General features: G+C 45.3%; 1 protein-coding gene across 1 annotated transcript in view; it reads right to left on the bottom strand.

Moving 5' to 3' along the window:
* Positions 1-19,343, bottom strand: part of DOCK2 (dedicator of cytokinesis 2) — a 444,911-nt gene that overhangs the window by 92,250 nt on the left and 333,318 nt on the right. Inside the window, exons 28-29 of the mRNA XM_068990795.1 lie at positions 18,462-18,556; positions 1,464-1,542 (exon numbers count right to left, since the gene is read on the bottom strand). Of these exons, the coding sequence (XP_068846896.1) occupies positions 1,464-1,542; positions 18,462-18,556 (174 nt within the window). The remainder of the gene's footprint in view (positions 1-1,463; positions 1,543-18,461; positions 18,557-19,343) is intronic.

The raw sequence follows: 19,343 nt of genomic DNA, 5'->3' as shown, positions 1-19,343 counted from the left end.
AGAGTGGATCTCACAAACCTCAGCCCATGTGTCACCTCCCCAAGTTGTTGTTGTTCAGTCATTCAGCTGTGTCCAACTTTTTGTGATCCCATGGAACTGCAGCACGCCTGCAGCACGGCTTCCCTGTCCTTTACTATCTCTTGGAGCCTGCGCAAACTCATGCCCATTGAGTCAGTGATGCCATCCAACCATCTCATCCTCTGTCGTCCCCTTCTCCTCCTGCCTTCAATCTTTCCCAGCATCAGAGTCTTTTCCAATGAGTTGGCGCTTTGCATCAGGTGGCCAAAGTACTGGAGCTTCAGCTTTAGCATCAGTCCTTCTAATGAATATTCAGGGAATATTCACCTCCCCAGGGAGTCCTACTTGTGCCAGACACAGAGCATAGAGTCTTTGTGGCCTCATACTCCCAAACTGACTTTCTACCAGAGGAAAGACAGAGAATGGGCACGCAGGCAAATGAGAAAGGCAGCGCCCAGCACTGTGAAGAGACTACTAAGGGGCTAAGGGGCAATGTGCACTGACCCCGGGGCTGTGGGGACCTTCAGAGAGGACCAGGTAGGGAGGCCTCCTGGAGAAGGAGTGTTGGATCAGGAACTGCTGGGACCTTCCTAACAGGTGAATTTCCCAAGCAAGCGCACGTTTCCATTCTGGAAAAATCCCTTCAAAGTAGCAAGGGGAGGAGTTGTGAGCATTTTACAGAAGAGTCCGCTGAGACACGGATGCAGTCCAGGCCTTGCCTGAGGTCGCTCGGTGGGTCAGAGCCCAGACAGGAACTGAACACCCAAGACGAGCTGGCAGAAAAAGCCGTTGCCCCAGTTTGCTGGCTATTCCCTAAGCTTGGGCTTGAAGAGATCCTGGGGATCAGGGGCTTCCCTGGAGGGGGAAATTCCCTTTTAAGGGTCTTCTCTCTCACACCTCAAGCCAGAAACAGCAGCCGGGCCTGTCCACAAGGCTTTGAGGAGCTGGTTCTTCTTGCCAGCCATGAGCAAATGTGTCGCCCTGTATGCCCAGGGCCTCTGGAGCTCACAGAGGGCCCAGGTCTTGTCTGCATGCTAAAAGTGATTTCTGGACATATCAGAAAGTCACAGAGTTTCATCTTTCAATATCTAAGAATGGCTGCTGTTCTAGGTACTGGTGAATAAAAACATGAAAAAAAAAAGTGATGAATTTTGAAAAGGTAGCGCCCACTCTGACAATGAATGAATGCAAGTCTCTTCTTTAGCATGACACATTACACAGTCACATCCGCATATGCTCCTCAGTTGAGGACTGTTTAATCAAGGCCTGGGTTCTAAACGCTAAGTACTTCCTTCCCTCCCCAAACCCACAGCACTCTGTGGAGACCCCCCGAGGCACAGGCGTAGCTCCCACGTGTTTCGGGATGTGTCTGATGTGCCACCAGCCAGGTCGCTGGAACAGCCCTGCCAGGACAGTCCAAGGCACGCCTAGTGCCTTACACTCACCTGGAACTCAAAATTCGTGTTTTCCAGGAATTTCTGGTTCATGGTTTCTGCAAACTTGTTGATAGCTCTCAGGAAGACCCTGGAAGAGGGGAGAAGGTCAGCAGGCCATCTGAGCACGCTGCCCTAGACGTCCCTCCCCCGTGCTTCAGCCTTAAGGGCCCTCAGGGGGCGCCCCGGAGGCTGAAGGAAGAGGCCGGCCCCCACATTAGCACCTGCTCACACTGCGGACCTGGGGCCGCGTTTACCTGGCCCTGTCTGGCTTCCTTTAGAAAATGTATATTGTCTTTTGTTCACACTGTTACAAGCTTGTGGCAGAAAATTCATGTCATCCAGAAAGATAGGAAGAAAAATTGCCTCCCTCCAAATAAAATAAATAAACAAACAACACACCAGCCATCCTATCATCTAGGGAAAACCATGCTTGACATTTTGATGAACGGAATTTCAAAGGTCTCCCTAGACATATATACACAAACCATATTTTAAAGATAGCATTTTGATAAATGGGGTTAAATGATAAATTCTGTTTCACAGCCTCTTTTACTTGACAATAAACTGTGTGTTCCTTTCATGCCAATGAATTCAGACACATATCATTCCTTTTAATCACTGAAGAACATTCTGTCGTATGGCTGCGTCACAGTTTCTTTCATCAGTCTTTTACTGACGGACCTTTATGTTGCTTCTCAGCACTGCCTCTTATAAACAGTGTTTCAGTGGCCACTCTCTTACGTATGCCTTGCATCTCCCATATATACCTCTTCTCGGCCCTTCTCTTGGAAGTGGTAATGCTGATCAAATCTTATGCTTATTGAACATTTTTGTACCTGTTGTCAAATTGTGTTTCTTCTTGAATGTCTTGCCATCCATCTCTTCCTCTCCTTCCCCACTACTGACTGCCCTTGCAGCCTTTAACTCTTGCCCTTTCAGCCTCTAGAACGCCTTGCCCTGTGGAATATCCCCAATCCTGTCGATCACCCACTTCAATGGCTCCCCAAGGCCCACGGGTAAGTCCAAGACCTTTCCTTTGACAGTGACTGTCCTCCATGACTGTCCCCACCTTCTTTGCTAAGATCATCTCTCATGGCTAATCTATGCTCTAAGTGGCTTTCTGAATGGACAGCTGTGTTCTTTTGTGTAGAATCCCACTTCCTTCTAAATGCTTTAGGACATGGTCAGTTGCATCTTTCAGGACTCCAAAGACAGTCAGGGCAACTGCCTTTCCCAGACTTGATCACCGTCTACGAGAAGTTATTTCTATTTCTACTGTGATTCAATAATGACTGTCTCCTCCACTGTACTTGCCTTGAAATCAGAGAACCACTCCATAATCTCATCTACTCTCCAACCTACATGCCTCTGACTCCCAAATGTGATATCTTCATCCCTGGCCTTTCTCCTGAGCTCCAACTTACATTCCAGCTCTCAGCTCTGTGCTCTCACTTGGATGGCTAATAGGCATTTCAAACATGCATGTCAAAAGCTCAGCTCCTATTACCTGCCTCTTTCTGTCATCTTCCCATCTAAGTTAACAACAACTCCATTCTTCCAGTTGCTCAAGGTGTGGGGAGGACTCAGCATCCGTAACTTCCCTCTCTCTTACATCTACACTTGGCCTGTAAGCAAAACCTCTTAGCATCACTTTCAAAACACACCTAAATTCAATTACTTCTCATCACCCACTGCCCACCGAAGCAAGCCACCATCCTTTCTCTCCTGGATTTTACAGCTACCTTCCAACTGCTACATGCCTCACTGTGGCCAAGTCCCATGGCACATGTGTTTGCAAAATCTAAGAGGCAGGGTCCAGACCTTACCTGTATCATAGTCTATAATTTTTGATTAATAGTAGACAGTCAGTAATTTTTCTACTGAGTGGCTGGTCCAGAGGAAATGTCTATTTGGTTACCCATGGGAAGCCAGAAAAAGAAAGTGTTTATTAGGAGGTTATTGCTTTGTGTACTAACTGGGACTCAGTTCTCCTTGGGTGCTTCTGAGAGACTGTATTGAACATACTGGAACATGAGAAGTATCCTGGGCTGTTTCCCCATTAATGCCAGCCCATCACTGGTTGAAAGTTGCTCCTAGAGACTTTATGTCCCTAGCATTTCTGGTCTACCCTGCAGGTGGGCTGAGCAATCTCCTATAGCCAGAAAAAGCCCAGGGAATGAAGGAAGACAGAAGCTCTCAGGATGCACAGGAAATGTCCATCTAAGTGGCAGATATATTTTGGGTGGGCCATGAGTGTGGGAAAGGCAACTATAGCTACATCAGGCATTGCTTCTGTTACATCAGGCACTGCTTGTAAGGAAGCTGGGCCGGGTGTTCATTAAACACTAAATGTTCACTGAACAAAGACGGTAATGCATTCTGGTATCAGGATCACAAGATTTGTACACACACGTACACACACACAAAATTGGATGTGTTTTCTAGCTTTGGTACTTCTCAGCAGTGTGGATTTGCGACATGTTAATATCATGCTTGACATTTTAAGTGTCCTTGCTTGCAAAACAGCAGCAGTGTAACCCCTTTCACAGGGTTTCTACAGGGCATAAAGGCAAATGTATCGTCAGTGCTGAGCAGAGCGCCTGCCACAGGGTGACAGAAGCAATATGGTAGCTATGGCCACCCAGACCCTCTGGATAACTTCATTCTTCTACTGGCAGGGACCTCTGACAGCAGAATGGACAGTCAGAGGACAAGCTGCAGCCAACAGGACTGTGTAAAGACAGGAAATAAAAATCCTGCAGAATCCTCCACCCCATCAGGCTGCCAAAAGTGAGATCTCTTCAGTTTTGTTATTCAGTCATTTGCTAGTATGCCTTTGCAAAAACACTTATGTTTTCTCCTTAAAGATTAGTATCTGATTCCCCAGATGGAAAGGCATTGAGTGGCTGTCATATTATGTATAAACATCTCAGACTGTCTAATATGATACCAAAATGAGGGGTTTTACACATTTGCAGCAGCAATAAACTATCAGTAGTTTCAGTAACAGTTATTATTTTGATTGTCAACCTAAATCTGTCTCTGCCTCGCAAAGGCCAGTCCAATAACCAGGAATTAATTAGCCCCCTGTGCAGATGGTAGGGACTAGTGGCAGATAGGGGCTGAAAGACAGTAAACCAAGGCTCCTCCCTCTCTCTGGATTCTTCTGCAGCCATCCTTTGGAAATCAGAATATCACTTGACTTTGATTTGCAATATATGGGTTTGGAAAAGCATGTCTTTTATATTTTCTAAAAAAAAAATTGTGCTTAAAGCCTAAGCATTAATTTGTTGAAGTGGGTTGTAATGAAAACACACTCAGCTCTTTCTGTTACTTTAAAAAATTAACTTGAATTGTTGCAAACAAAAATTCATAATCAAATATCAACCTAATATTTCCTGTATTTCCTCTGAGATGCTTAGCAGGCTCTAAAAAAGTTAGTAATAATCACCGTCACAGGTATCAACAAGCATCAGGCTCTGTGCTAAGTACTCGGCATGGATTACTTTCTGTGTGTGTGTTTTTTTTTTTTTTTTTTCATTTTTAATTCTCACATTAGGTCTCTGAGTTAGATAATCATTTTCATTTTAGAGACGTGAATTTAGTCAACTTTCCCAAGAAGCCAGCTAATACATGTAAAAGTAGGATTTAAACAAAGGTACAGTAAAGGCTAATACAGTTTTGCCAAGAGAACGCATTGGTCACAGCAAACACCCTCTTCCAACAACACAAGAGAAGACTCTACACATGGACATCACCAGATGGTCAATACCAAAATGAGATTGATTATATTCTTTGCAGCCAAAGATGGAGAAGCTCTATACAGTCAGCAAAAACAAGACCAGGAGCTGACTGTGGCTCAGATCATGAACTCTTTATTGCCAAATTCAGACTGAAATTGAAGAAAGTAGGGAAAACCACTAGACCATTCAGGTATGGCCTAAATCAAATCCCTTATGATTTATACAGTGGAAGTAAGAAATAGATTCAAGGGATTAGATCTGATAGAATGCCTGATGAACTATGGACAGAGGTTCGTGATATTGTACAGGAGACAGGGATCAAGACCATCCCCAAGAAAAGAAATGCAAAAAAGCAAAATGGTTGTCTGAGGAGGCCTTACAAATAGCCGTGAAAAGACGAGAAGCGAAAAGCAAAGGAGAAAAGGAAAGATGTACCCATTTGAATGCAGAGTTCCAAAGAATAGCGAGGAGAGATAAAAAGCCTTCCTCAATGATCAGTGCAAAGAAATAGAAGAAAACAAAAGAATGAGAAAGACTAGAGATCTCTTTAAGAAAATTAGAGATACCAAAGGAACATTTCATGCAAAGATGGGCACAATAAAGGACAGAAATTGTATGGACCTAACAGAAGCAGAAGACATTAAGAAGAGGTGGCAAGAATACACAGAAGAACTGTACAAAAAAGATCTTCATGGCCCAGATAATCACGATGGTGTGATCACTTACCTAGAGTCAGACATCCTGGAATATAAAGTCAAGTGGGCCTTAGGAAGCATCACTATGAACAAAGCCAGTGGAGGCAATGGAATTCCAGCTGAGCTATTTCAAATCCTAAAAGATGATGCTGTGAAAGTGCTGCACTCAATATGCTGGCAAATTTGGAAAACTCAGCAGTGGCCACAGGACTGGAAAAGGTCAGTTTTCATTCCAGTCCCAAAGAAAGGCAATGCCAAAGAATGCTCAAACTACCGCAAAATTACACTCATCTCACACACTAATAAAATAATACTCAAAATTCTCCAAGCCAGGCTTCAACAGCACGTGAATCGTGACCTTCCAGATGTTCAAGATGGATTTAGAAAAGGCAGAGGAACAGAGATCAAATTGCCAACATCTGCTGGATTATTGAAAAAGCAAAAGAGTTCTAGAAAAACATCTATCTGCTTTATTGACTATGCCAAAGCCTTTGACTGTGTGGATCCCCACAAACTGTGGAAAATTCTGAAAGAGATGGGAATGCCAGACCTTCCTCTTGAGAAATCTGTATGCAGGTCAGGAAGAAACTGTTAGAACTGGACGTGGAACAACAGACTGGTTCCAAATAGGAAAAGGAGTGTGTCAAGGCTGTATATTGGCACCCTGGTTATTTAACTTATATGCAGAGCACATCATGAGAAATGCTGGGCTGGAAGAAACACAAGCTGGAATCAAGATTGTCAGAAGAAATGTCAATAACCTCAGATATGCAGATGACACCACCCTAATGGCAGAAAGAGAAGAAGAACTAAAGAGCCTCTTGATGAAAGTAAAAGAGGAGAGTGAAAAAGCTGGCTTACAGCTCAACATTCAGAAAACTGAGATCATGGCATCTGGTCCCATCACTTCACAGCAAATAGATGCGGAAACGGTGGAAACAGTGAGAGACTTTATTTTTTGGGGCTCCAAAATCACTGCAGATGGTGACTGCAGCCATGAAATTAAGGTGCTTATTCCTTGGAAGAAAAGCTATGACCAACCTAGTTAGCAGAGACGTTACTTTGCCAACAAAGGTCCATCTATGGTTTTTACAGTGTGGATGTGAGAGTTGGACTATAACGAAAGCTGAGTGCTAAAGAATTGATGCTTTTGAACTGTGATGTTGGAGAAGACTCTTGAGAGTCCCTTCAACTGCAAGGAGATCCAACCAGTCCATCCTAAAAGAAATCAGTCCTGAATATTCATTGGAAGGACTGATGTTGAAACTGAAACTCCAATATGTTGGCCACTTGATGTGAAGAACTGACTCATTTGAAAAGACCCTGATGCTGGGAAAAATTGAAGGCGGGAGGAGAAGGGGATGACAGAGGATGAGATGATTGGAGGGCATCACCAACTCAATGGACATGAGTTTGGGTAAACTCTAGGAGCTGGTGATGGACTGAGAGGCCTGGCGTGCTGCAGTCCGTGGGGTCGCAAAGAGTTGAACACGACTGAGCGACTGAACTGAACTGAAGCTGCCTTCAGAACCTCAGTATTTAACCACCCTGCTATTTGGTCCACCAAGAAACATCTGTAATTCTGTTCAATTCAAGCTGTGAGCTCACCTCATTAATAATGACAATGACGGGGGAATTATAGTTTTCATGTGTATATCCTGTGCCAAGTGCTCTTCAGACATTGTTTCATTTAATCCTGCAAACTGAAGTAGGTGTCATGGTGGCACCCATTTAACAGAAGAGGAAACTCAGCCCCGGAAATATCAAAACTTTCCCCACATTCACATAGCCAGTAGGCACTGGAGTCCACCCAATCTCAGCTTGCCTTTCTTCAAAGTATCTGCGGTTAGTCATACAGATATTCTGGCTCCCTTGAAGGCCAGCCTGCATGGCCTCTCAGCACTGGGCATGCCCCTCCTTGCGCCCACAAGGGAGCCCTTTCCCACTTAGTCCCCATCATCCTGCTGCTCTGCCCACAGCTGAATGGGCCCAGAACCAACACTTGACTCAGGCAAGTCTTCCACAGGCTGGCTGGAAGCCCATGGCTGATCTAGCGAGGGCACCCTAGCCTGGACAGTAGTAGATCAAATCCTTTCAGGCATTTCAAAAGCAGAGCAAACAGGGAGAATGCAACAGACCCTGGCCTGAGTAGAAGCCATGAACAGATGACTCTGTGAGACAGCAGAAGCCATATATAAGAGACGGCAGCTGCTGCGGGTAGGAAGAAGCTAGCAGAAAGTGAGCCAAACTCCAGGCTGGTATGCTGAAAACTGCTGCACACGAAGCCTCTCCGTAGCTGCTGGCCCAGGTTCCCAGCTTCCTACCTCCCTCCATGTATCAGAACAAATCCTCAATCCTGGAGACAACCACGAGTCCCTGTGGGTCTCATCTCCTAAATAAACCCATGCACCACCCGCATTAGTCCTTGGACGGGATGCAGTAATGGAAGGCGCACGCAGACGCCTGCAGGAGCTGAGCAAGCCTGCCTGGGGGCACATTCCCACTCTCCTGCTCTTCCAGGCTGTGGTCTTGAGAGGGTTGCTTCCCCTCTGTGTGATGAGCTGCATGTGAAGATGAAATGAGATGCAGTGCATGAAGCTGGGGGCCCAGGGCCTCAGGGCATAAGGGTCCTTAGTAAGCGCCAGTTGTACTGTGGGCATTATCCTGAGCTGCCCAGCCACCCTGCAGCTCAGAGGCAGGAGGACCTGGGGATGAGAACACTCCAATGTGACAATCAGCCCACGCACACTAGTTGTACGATGTGAATAAAAGAGGCAACTGGAGGTGGACATGCCCTTTCCAGTGAGAAAGCCCACAGCTGAGAGGGCCTCCCCGACTCGCATTCCCCTTGGTGCCACGGTTCATGGGATGGAATTGATTCTACTGGTCAAAATTTGAAGACAGAGATAAAAGACCTGGCCAGGAAAAGGGAGTCCTTCTTCTCCTAGTAGCACTGAGAAAGCCCTTTCCCCTGAGCCTTGTGGCTTCCCGCAAAACACACAAGTTCTTCGCAATATTGTACATGAACAAAATGTGCCCAGGAACCTCTTTTCCCCTCCTCCATCTACACTTCGATCTAGGAATTAAACATTTAGGGTGGGGGTGAGGGGTGGTGGTTGGGGATTTAGACACATCCCTAAAGCTTCTCTAAATGGACTGAATCAACACAAACATATTGAAGATATATGAGTGTCCTGGGCATCATAGAACTGAGAAGTTACAGGGCATCGGAGGATCCCAGCTCATGGTCAGGGCATGGCCCACTCCATGTGCCCCCTCTGAATTCTGGACTCTAGTTAGGGGCAGCAGTCTCCGGGGACTGGAACCCGGTGGCCCAGGTGAGTGTCAGGATTAGATGTGCTGTGCTGGCTAAAAAAACCCATGGAGAAGCCTCCTTCTGGGTGACATGTTTTGGAGTGGGTAGGACCTACAAAAAGGAAGTAGGTGGTAAAAATTAATGATGGCAGGAGAAAGGGGGAGTGGGTGTCAGTGATTGTTAGCAAACTGACAGAAGTAGCCACACACACACCAAGAACTTCTCCGTTCAGCTTTTTAGGGCCAGCTACTATGAAGAGCTGACTCACTGGAAAAGACTCTGATGCTGGGAGGGATTGGGGGCAGGAGGAGAAGGGGACGACCCAGGATGAGATGGCTGGATGGCATCACCGACTCGATGGACGTGAGTCTGAGTGAACTCCGGGAGTTGGTGATGGATAGGGAGGCCTGGCGTGCTGCGATTCATGGGGTCGCAAAGAGTTGGACACGACTGAGCGACTGAACTGAACTGAACTGAACTATGACCCTACTGTGTGCCTCGTGTATGCCAGAGATGATATGAGATCTCAAAATATGTCACTGGTAATGCAGATGAGATCCAGTACAGGTGTGTCTCTTTTGTGAAATACTGTGGATATTCCCAGATCGTAGGGATGTGAGCGCTAAAATAATAGCTAACATTTGTGAAATGCTTGTTATATATGACAAACACTATTCTAACTACTTTATACATATTATTTCATTTTGATCCTCACAAAAATCCTTTGTGATAGGTCTTATTATTATCCCATTTTACAGTGAGAAACACAGAGTCCAGAGCGATTAAGTAACTTTACCTGAGGTGATGGAACTATTAAATGGTGGAGGCAGGATTTGAACCTGGGCAGTCGTAAATGCTGACTTCTCTGGGCCCTCCCTGTGCTCTGAACTCACTATAGTGGCTGCGGCATTTGGTCCTACTTCCATGGGCATACATACTGTCTCACCAACAAGACAGTAAGCACCCTGCCTTCTGGCACCATGGCATGGATGGGCCTGTCCACCCGCTAGACTCTGATACCCAGGACGCTCAGTATGTTTGTGTTGATGGACTCCATTTTGAGAAGCTTCAAGGATCTGTCTGAATCCCCAACCCCCACCCCTCACCCCCACCCCAAATGTTGGATTTCCAGATCAAAGTGCAGATAGAGGAGGGGGAAAGGGCTTCCTAGGCATATTTTGTTCATTTACAATGTTGCAAAGAACTTGATCATTTAAAAATTAACCATGCCACATACATCAGATCTTACTGAATGTTGCACTGTGCTCTCACAGGAGGTATTTCTCGCAGTAGACATGTCACTCCGTCTGCATACACAAGCAGAACACAGTGGAGGAGACATTTAGATCTGGAAAACTATTCCCTCCTCCAACAGGCAGATACATCATAAATGACTAATACATACATACATAATAAGCAACAACAGGGAAATTAGAAAAGCAGGAAATCATAAAAAATATATGAGTAATAGGGAAGAAAGAAAGGAAGTGGCTTCCCTGGTGGCTCAGATGACAGAGAATCTTCCTGCAATGCAGGAGACCTGGGTTTGGTCCCTGGGTGGGGAAGAGCCCCTGGAGAAGGGCATGGCAACCCTCTCCAGTATTCTTGCCTGGTGAATTCCATGGACAGAAGTGCCCGGTGGGCTACAGTCCATGGGGTGGCAGAGAGTCAGATACGACTGAGCGACTGACACTTTCATTTTCAATAGGGAAGAAAGGAAGGAAGCAAAGGAGAAAGGAAGAGAGGAAGGGGAGGAGGGAGGGGGAAGAAGGAAGGAAGGAAAAGAAGACATTGTAACATACAGGGCAACCAACATATGAAGTGTGCTTTGGCCACATCAATGATAGAGCTTAGGCTGCATATTTTCAGAGAAGAAACAATTACATTCTGGGAAATACTGATCTGGGTTACACCTGGTGTATGTTCCGTTTGTCCAATTTATGTTGAAATCCTCCACTAACCTTGGGCAAGTCACCTCTTTGGGCCTCTTTAAGTTATCTGAGCCAATAAATTAGCAGTTTGCACATCCTTACAATGCACATCATGACACAAGCCTATTTCACAGGATAAAGCAGTAGAGACCAAGAACATGGGCTCTTAAATGAGACATTAATATTAAAATAAGAAATTAATATTAAAAATACTTTAAAAACTCACGTATTTGGAAATTAAATGTCCACTTGTAAATGATTGCTGTATTTAAGAAGCCACAACAAGGAAAATTAGAAAATATTTGAAATACAATAAAAATGAAAAGAGAATTTACCAGAATTTGTTGCAAGCACCTGAAGCTGCTCAATGCAGTTAAATACAATATGGTGTTTTGAATAAGGTGTAAAAATAAATAATGGACACTAACATAAAATTTTGTGAAATTTGAACTAAATCTGTACCTTAGCTAATAGCACTGTATCACATGTTAATTTCCTTTTTTAAAAAAAAACAACAACAGTTTTTCAGGTTTACTAAATCTTTTCACTTATCTCTATATTCATTCTATTCAGTTTTGAGAGTTTGATATTAAAACTCCAACTAAAAGTCTCAATTTATCTACTTAAAAATAATTGTAATATGTAATATAACTAAACGTAAGTTTGTTTTGTATTTTCCAAGTCTCTTGTAGATGTGATATCATATTTGCATAATTTACAAAAATACAATAAAGAAGTAAGCAAAGGGAAAAAAAAAAACACGGACTCATTGCCTGGTTTTGCTGGTTTTTGCTAGTAACACAACACCAAGTACTACCATGCTAACAACATGTATGCTGTGTTTCAGTTTCCTCATGTATAACATGTAGGTTACAACATTTTATCATATCATAAAGTTGTTGCAATGATGAAATGAGCTAATACATCTGAAGTATTTACAATGGGAGCGTGATACATCTAGGTATACAGTCTAGGTGTGTGATACATGTTAGCTACTGTAACACCAAACAAAATGCAAAAACTGGAAAAATTTCAAGTGCTGCATAAATGGAAGGGATCACCATAGTTAGGAGATGAAGGAAATCTACAAGCTGAGCTACGTGCCTGCAAGAGGAAAACAGTCCTCTTTCCTGCTGACACCAGGCACGTGCTTCTCCAGTCCAACGCTACATTTACTGTCTGCACCTGGGGATGGCAATGCTGCCACTGCCTGAATTCTTCCCAGGTACCAGCAGCGATCTGAGGAACAACTAGTCTATCCTCTCTCTCTCTCTCTCTCTCTCACACACACACACACACACACACACACACACACACACACACACATACATACACACACACCATGAAATGGATATTATAATTATCCCCATTTTGCAGATCAGAAAACTGAGATGCCAAGAGGTTAAATGACTTCCCAGGAAAGATAAGGTGGCAGAACTAAGTCTGAAACCCAGGCTGTATTTCTGAATTCAACTTATTTTTTTATTTATTTTATTGGAGTATAATTGCTTTATCACTTTGCCAACAAACGTCCGTCTCATCAAGGCTATGGTTTTTCCAGTGGTCATGTATGGATGTGTTGGACTATAAAGAAAGCTGAGCACTGAAGAATTGATGCTTTTGAACTGTTGGAGAAGACTCTTGGGAGTCCCTTGGACTGCAAGGAGATCCAACCAGTCCATCCTAAAGGAGATCAGTCCTGGGTGTTCATTGGAAGGACTGATGTTGAAGGTGAAACTCCAATACTTTGGCCACCTGATGTGAAGAGCTGACTCATCTGAAAAGACCCGGATGCTGGGAAAGATTGAAGGCAGGAGGAGAAGGGGACGACAGAGGATGAGATGGCTGGATGGCATCACCGACTCAATGGAGATGAGTTTGAGTAGGCTCCGGGAGTTGGTGATGGACAGGGAGTCCTGGTGTGCTGTGGTCTATGGGGTCACGAAGAGTCGGACACGACTGAGCGACTGAACTGAACCGATAATTGCTTTATAATGTTCTGCTGTGCAATGAAGTAAATCAGATATATATAGACATATATCCTCTCCCTCTTTGCCCTCCCTCCCACCCCTCCCCCCATGATATCCCTCTAGCTCATGGCATAGCACTGAGCTGAGTTTCCTGGGCTTTATAGCAGGTTAGCACTAGCTGTTTTACACATCATAGTGTATATGTGCCAAACCTAATCTCAAATGTAGGAATTTCCATCAGAGATGCAATTGTTTCTATTTAGTAGACGACTCCAGTTTCTTAGGTTCCCTTGCCTGCCTTTCTGCTCAGTTGCCCAGTCCAGGATATTTGCACGTGCTCTGCTTGGCTCGGCGTGCTCTGCTTGGCTCGGCATGCTCTGGTTGGCCTGGCACACTCTTCCCCAACTCCCACCCCAACACTTGCTTTTCATCCCTCAGAGCACAGATCTAGGCCACATCTTATAGTTCTCTTAATACAGCACCTCTCTTATATAACCCTGCCATAATTTTACATTGTTTCTGAGATTACTTGATTAGTCTCTCTCTTCACCTGGATCACCAAAAAATGTGACAAGCACCCTGAATGGTGTTATCTACAAGTATATGTGTGTGCTCAGTCGTATCTGATTCTTTGGGACCCTATGGGGTGTAGCCCACCAGATTCCTCTGTCCACGGGATTCTCTAGGCAAGAAGTCTGGAGTGGGTTGCCATTTCCTTCTCCAGGCAATCTTCCCAACCCAGGAAATGAACCTGAGTCTCCTCCATCTCCTGCATTGGCAGGCAGGATCTGCACCACTGCGCCACCTGGGAAACCCTAGGTCCCTTAGAAAACTATATTCTAATTTTGCAGGTTTAAAGAAGCAAGGACTACTGTATTGCCTCTAGGGTCCTGTCTCCCCTCAAAAGACTAAAGTCTGTGGCTAGCTGGGATTTCAGATAGGAACGTTCCTTCAAAGCACTTCGTGTGTTTCCTCTGGGATGACTGCTGGCAGCTCAGGAGGGGAGGCTGCTGGCCTGATGAGGGAGGGCCCCGCCTCTCTGGGCGTCCACCCTCCTGACTCTGTATCAGTTGCAGATGTCTGCGCATTTGTTTGTCTGCTCATCAGCCATTTCTGGTAGTAACTCTCAGATTTTCCTTTGAAGAATTACTCTCCCAGCCTCCCCCTTTGCTCCCAGACTTTGTTGTTTGGATAAAACTAGTCACAGCCTCCCCACTTCCAAAGGTGGGTCATATGAACCAAGCCTGATGAAACAGCATATTTCATTTCACTGGCCACAGAGTTTTCTGGATTGGGATGTAGCCCGAGCCAGATCTTTGAAAATTACTCTGGGAATTTTGCTGTACCTCTTGAAGGAAAAGCGTCTTTTTTCTACTGGGGCTGCTAATCCAACAAGACATATTTCTGGAATTTCTGCAGTCAGGTTTCTACTGCAAAGAGAGCATCTGCCTTAGAAAGAAGCCAATTGAGAAAAGAGCAGAGATAGAGACACAGATTCCCTGCAACACTGTTTGAGCACCTAGATATGCCCACAGCCATAACCCTGGGCTCTTTAAATTGCCCGAGCCCATAAATTCTCTTTCTGTTTGGCAAATTTGAATTGTATTTCTTTAAAAAAAAAATCCTAATCAATACGTACCCATTGTGACCAAACGGGAAACGTACTGCTGAGGGATAAATCAGGAGACTGGGATAAACACATGCACGCACAACCGTAGATAAGATAAATAGTCAACAAGGACCTACTGTATAGCATAGGGAACTCTACTCAACGTTTTGTGATAACGTATATGAGAAAAGAGTCTAAAACAAAATTAATATATGTACATGTATAGCTGAATCACTTTGCTGTTCACCTGAAACTCACAGAGCACTATGAATCAACTCCAACACAATTAAAATATCTATAAAATGAATATCCATTGGATATACAGAGCTTATTACAAAGTATCAAAGACAATTTATTATACACATGTTTATGAATGTCAGGTTCCCTGCCAAGAGTTAGAAATACAGAAATTAGCCGGACCTAGTTCTTGCCTTCAAGAAGCCATTCTCTGGTGGCAAGAATGGTCACAACAAGAGACAATGACAGTCCAGGGGGGCAAGTACTATAACGTGGGTGTGTGTGCAAGCAAAGAGGCGGGAACGTGCTCTCCTGCCATAAAGGCATCCCAGAAGGCCCCACCAATGAGAAATTACATGGGGAGGCATTTTTAGGATGCTTCTGTGTTGAGTTTTGTCTAAAAAGGGGGAGAGTCATAGTTTATGCAAAGTCATAGGAAGTATGAAACAGTATGTTACATGAACAGTTGAGTGTCTCTGAAATGTAGGGTGAGTCGAAGATGACTCACCTGGATGCTTCATGAAATTGGCAAAACCCCAAGACCTCACCGACCAACTGGCAAAGAGTGAACGGATCCAAATGCAGTTTGGGAGCCGGCTTCTTCCAAACACAGATGAGTAGATGGACACTGATGTGAGGTACCACCAGCTGCATCATTTTTGAGCTCAGTGCACAGTGAACATGCAAGTCTCCTAGTCCAAAAGTATTAGGAACCCAAGATGGTGAGAGCAGGGCCCTTCAGAGTGCAGAGTCCTCTGCAGCTACACAGGCTGTATGCTCAGGAAGCTAATCCTGACACAGGGCTAGGGAGAGACCTGCCTCTCATCTGTAACATGGCCGGGCCTAATTCCCACCAATGCCTTCAGCACTGGAAAAGCCAGACTCCCACCTGAGCGATGTGAACAGGGAGAATCAGCCCAGGCTAAGAATTCTGACATTTTTGTTGCTGGGCTGATTTTCCTCTTCCCAGCACAAACACCGATGCAGAAACATTTCTCTCTTTCTGCCTTGACGAACCTCTCCTCCCCTTCACCGGCCCCTAAAGCTGGCCCTAAGAGCAAGTGTGCCTGCAAAGTCACTTTGCTAGGCACATAGGCATCCGGCTAACAGAAGAGCAGCTTTGCAGAGGTCGGAATAGTAAGGGGTGGAAGCCATCTGGGACTGGAGTAAGGTCCTGGGCAAACATGAGATAGAAATTTCACGACTACAAATTTCAAATTTATTTCTAGTGACAAAATTATTCATGTCTACATTATTTTCTCATTGCTTCCCACGGAAGAGATTTCTGCCTTTGCTTCTTTAACATCTCCTCCTCTTCCAACCTCTCAGGACATTTCTGTCTTTGCCAGCCAATTCTTGGCCCCTGGGACACAGAGCAAGAGCAATAGGTAGAGAGAGACAAAACTTCTTGCCAGTGCAGAGTGAAGAGTCCCCACGGGAACCATGCGTGCGTGCTCAGGCGCTCGGTCATGCCCGATTCTTGGCAACCACATGGACTGTAGCCCACCAGGCTCCTCTGTCCACGTGATTTCCCAGGCAGGAATACTGCAGTGGGCTGCCGTTTCCTATTCCAGGGGATCTTCCCGACCCAGGGATTAAACCCACATCTCCTGCGTCTCCCGTACTGGCAGGCAGATTCTTTACCGCTGAGCCACCTGGGAAGCCTCTCCATGGGAAGCACCTAAAGCAAATATAGGAAGCCAAAGGGAAGGGAGAGCAAAAGGAAAGAGAGAAGCCTAGAGGACCCAGTTTCAAAAGGGTTTGTGGATAGGAACTGAGAATGAGGTTGTGAGAGAGGCCTGGGTAAACCATGACATAGAGATACAGGAGAACGGAAAAAGGGGATATCAGATGATATTGCTGAGTGCTATGACTTGAACTTCATTTTGATGAAATAACATTATTTGAGAGAAAGCATTAAAAATGGAAATTGCTCACAGTTACTCTTGTCTATTGGGCTGGACTATGTGGGATCTGAGTTCATCTTGGGTTACACTTGTATTCTATGAGGTATTAATAAGTACTATATACACATCAGTTCAGTTCAGTTCAGTCGCTCAGTTGTGTCTGACTCTTTGCAACCCCATGAATCGCAGCACGCCAGGCCTCCCTGTCCATCACCAACTCCCAGAGTTCACTCAAACTCATGTCCATCGAGTAGGTGATGCCATCCAGCCATCTCATCCTCTGTCGTCCCCTTCTCCTCCTGCCCCCAATCCCTCCCAGCATCAGAGTCTTTTCCAATGACTCAACTCTTTGCATGAGGTGGCCAAAGTACTGGTTTCAGCTTTAGCATCATTCCTTCCAAAGAACACCCAGGGCTGATCTCCTTTAGGATGGACTGGTTGGATCTCCTTGCAGTCCAAGGGACTCTCAAGAGTCTTCTCCAACACCACAGTTCAAAAGCATCAATTCTTCGGTGTTCAGCTTTCTTCACAGTCCAACTCTCACATCCATACATGACTACTGGAAAAACCATAGCCTTGACTAGATGGACCTTTGTTGGCAAAATAATGTCTCTGCTTTTGAATATGCGATCTAGGTTGGTCATAACTTTCCTTCCGAGGAGTAAGCGTCTTTTAATGTCATGGCTGCAGTCACCATCTACAGTGATTTTGGAGCCCCCCAAAATAAAGTCTGACACTGTTTCTACTGTTTCCCCGTCTATTTCCCATAGGGAGACATAAATACATGCACACTGAATGATTCAATGGGCAGGTAAATCTGTGAAATGCTGTATCCATATCTTCCTCTCAGAAAATCCCATAGCATCCCCTTAGCATCTTCCTCTTCGAGAAAGCATTAGCATAAAGGCTCTGAGAAGTCCTGTACCACAGAAAGCTAGTCAAAGCTGCTTAATCCAATGCTTCCTAAACTTATTCTACCATATGTCCCAGAGTATATTTTTATGATTTTAATAAGGCTGATCTTAAGCTCTCCTGTCTCAAGGTTTAGAGAAGCGTTGTAGACAAAGTATATTTTAACCAGTACTGGAAGGATGGGGAAGGTAGGGAGTAGCCAGTTCAGTATACACGAAGGAATGAAGAATAATGAATAAATAGCTCAAGACTGGTGAGCAGCCCCCTGGGGTTTCAATGCAGAAAGAAAGGACCTGTTGCACTTCAGTTTATTTTCGTCAGGGAGAAACTCTCCCCACCTCCCGCCTCTCCCAGGGTGATGTCACGTGGGTGCTGAGGGGCCCGGGCCCCGGAGGCGGGGCGCTCATCTGTTCTGGACCATGCTCATGGCCAACACCCCACCTCTCCCGCGATGTCACGTGGGTGCTGAGGGGCCCAGGCCTGGAGGCGGGGCGCTCACCCGTTCTGGATCATGCTCATGGCCAACACCCCCCCTCGCCCAGTATGATGTCACGTGAGTGCTGAGGGGCCCAGGCCCCGGAGGCGGGGCGCTCATCTGTTCTGGACCATGCTCATGGCCAACACCCCACCTCTCCCGCGATGTCACGTGGGTGCTGAGGGGCCCGGGCCTGGAGGCGGGGCGCTCACCTGTTCTGGACCATGCTCATGGCCACCCAGTCCGCAGGGTACACGTTCTTCCCAATGAGGTCCTTGAACATGATGAATGTCTCCATCAGGAAGTCCTACAACAGCAAAGCAAAACACACCTGTCATCTTGCTTTATAGGAAATGACTGGAAGGACCTAGATCTTGTGAGTTGTTCAAACTTTTTTTTTTCTTTTCTGGAGGTGCAGAAATGGAAAGGGCATAGCCTTTCATTATGTAAACCCAATGAAACCAATAGAGGTGGATTTTCAAATGAAATCTTACAATTGATTACCAGGAGACTGTCTCACAGATATAAGTGGAACATGAATACGGAATGTGAAAACCCTCTCAAAATAAAAGCACTGTTAATTCTGTGTTTGGGAGTAAAGGAGTAAATGTATTCATTGATACGGCAATTTTATAATCATCTTGCCAAATATGTATTTCAGGAGGAAATAATCCACACTTATAGATGCATCTCAGGTCATTGAGCAAAGAAACTCCTATTAAAATGAAACATCTAATTGCTGTACTGTAAACACAGCTAATTCATATGTCACAGGTACACGCATGAGCAAGCTAGAGGAAACAGGGCAGGGACCCCCGCCCTCTCCTGTGGAGAGGCTCAAAGTGGACCTCAACATGCCCCACCAGGCTTGCGATGGGTCAGACTTGTTTCTACCTCTGGAGAACACAAATTCAAGACAAATGCAGATAGCAAAGAGAAGAACCACTGACACCAGGAGGAAATGAAGTTTTCCCATCCGTTTACTTCGTGTGTGTATGCTCAGTTGGTCAGTTGTGTCCAACTCTTTGAGAGCCACGGACTGTAGCCTGCCAGGCTCTTCTGTCCATGGGATCTTCCCGGCATGAATACTGGGG

This window comes from Capricornis sumatraensis, chromosome 18 (genome assembly GCF_032405125.1).
Source record: "Capricornis sumatraensis isolate serow.1 chromosome 18, serow.2, whole genome shotgun sequence".
In the NCBI taxonomy this organism is placed as follows: Eukaryota; Metazoa; Chordata; class Mammalia; order Artiodactyla; family Bovidae; genus Capricornis; species Capricornis sumatraensis.
Note: the sequence above shows the minus strand (reverse complement) of the source record. Positions and strands in the feature narration are given on the sequence as shown.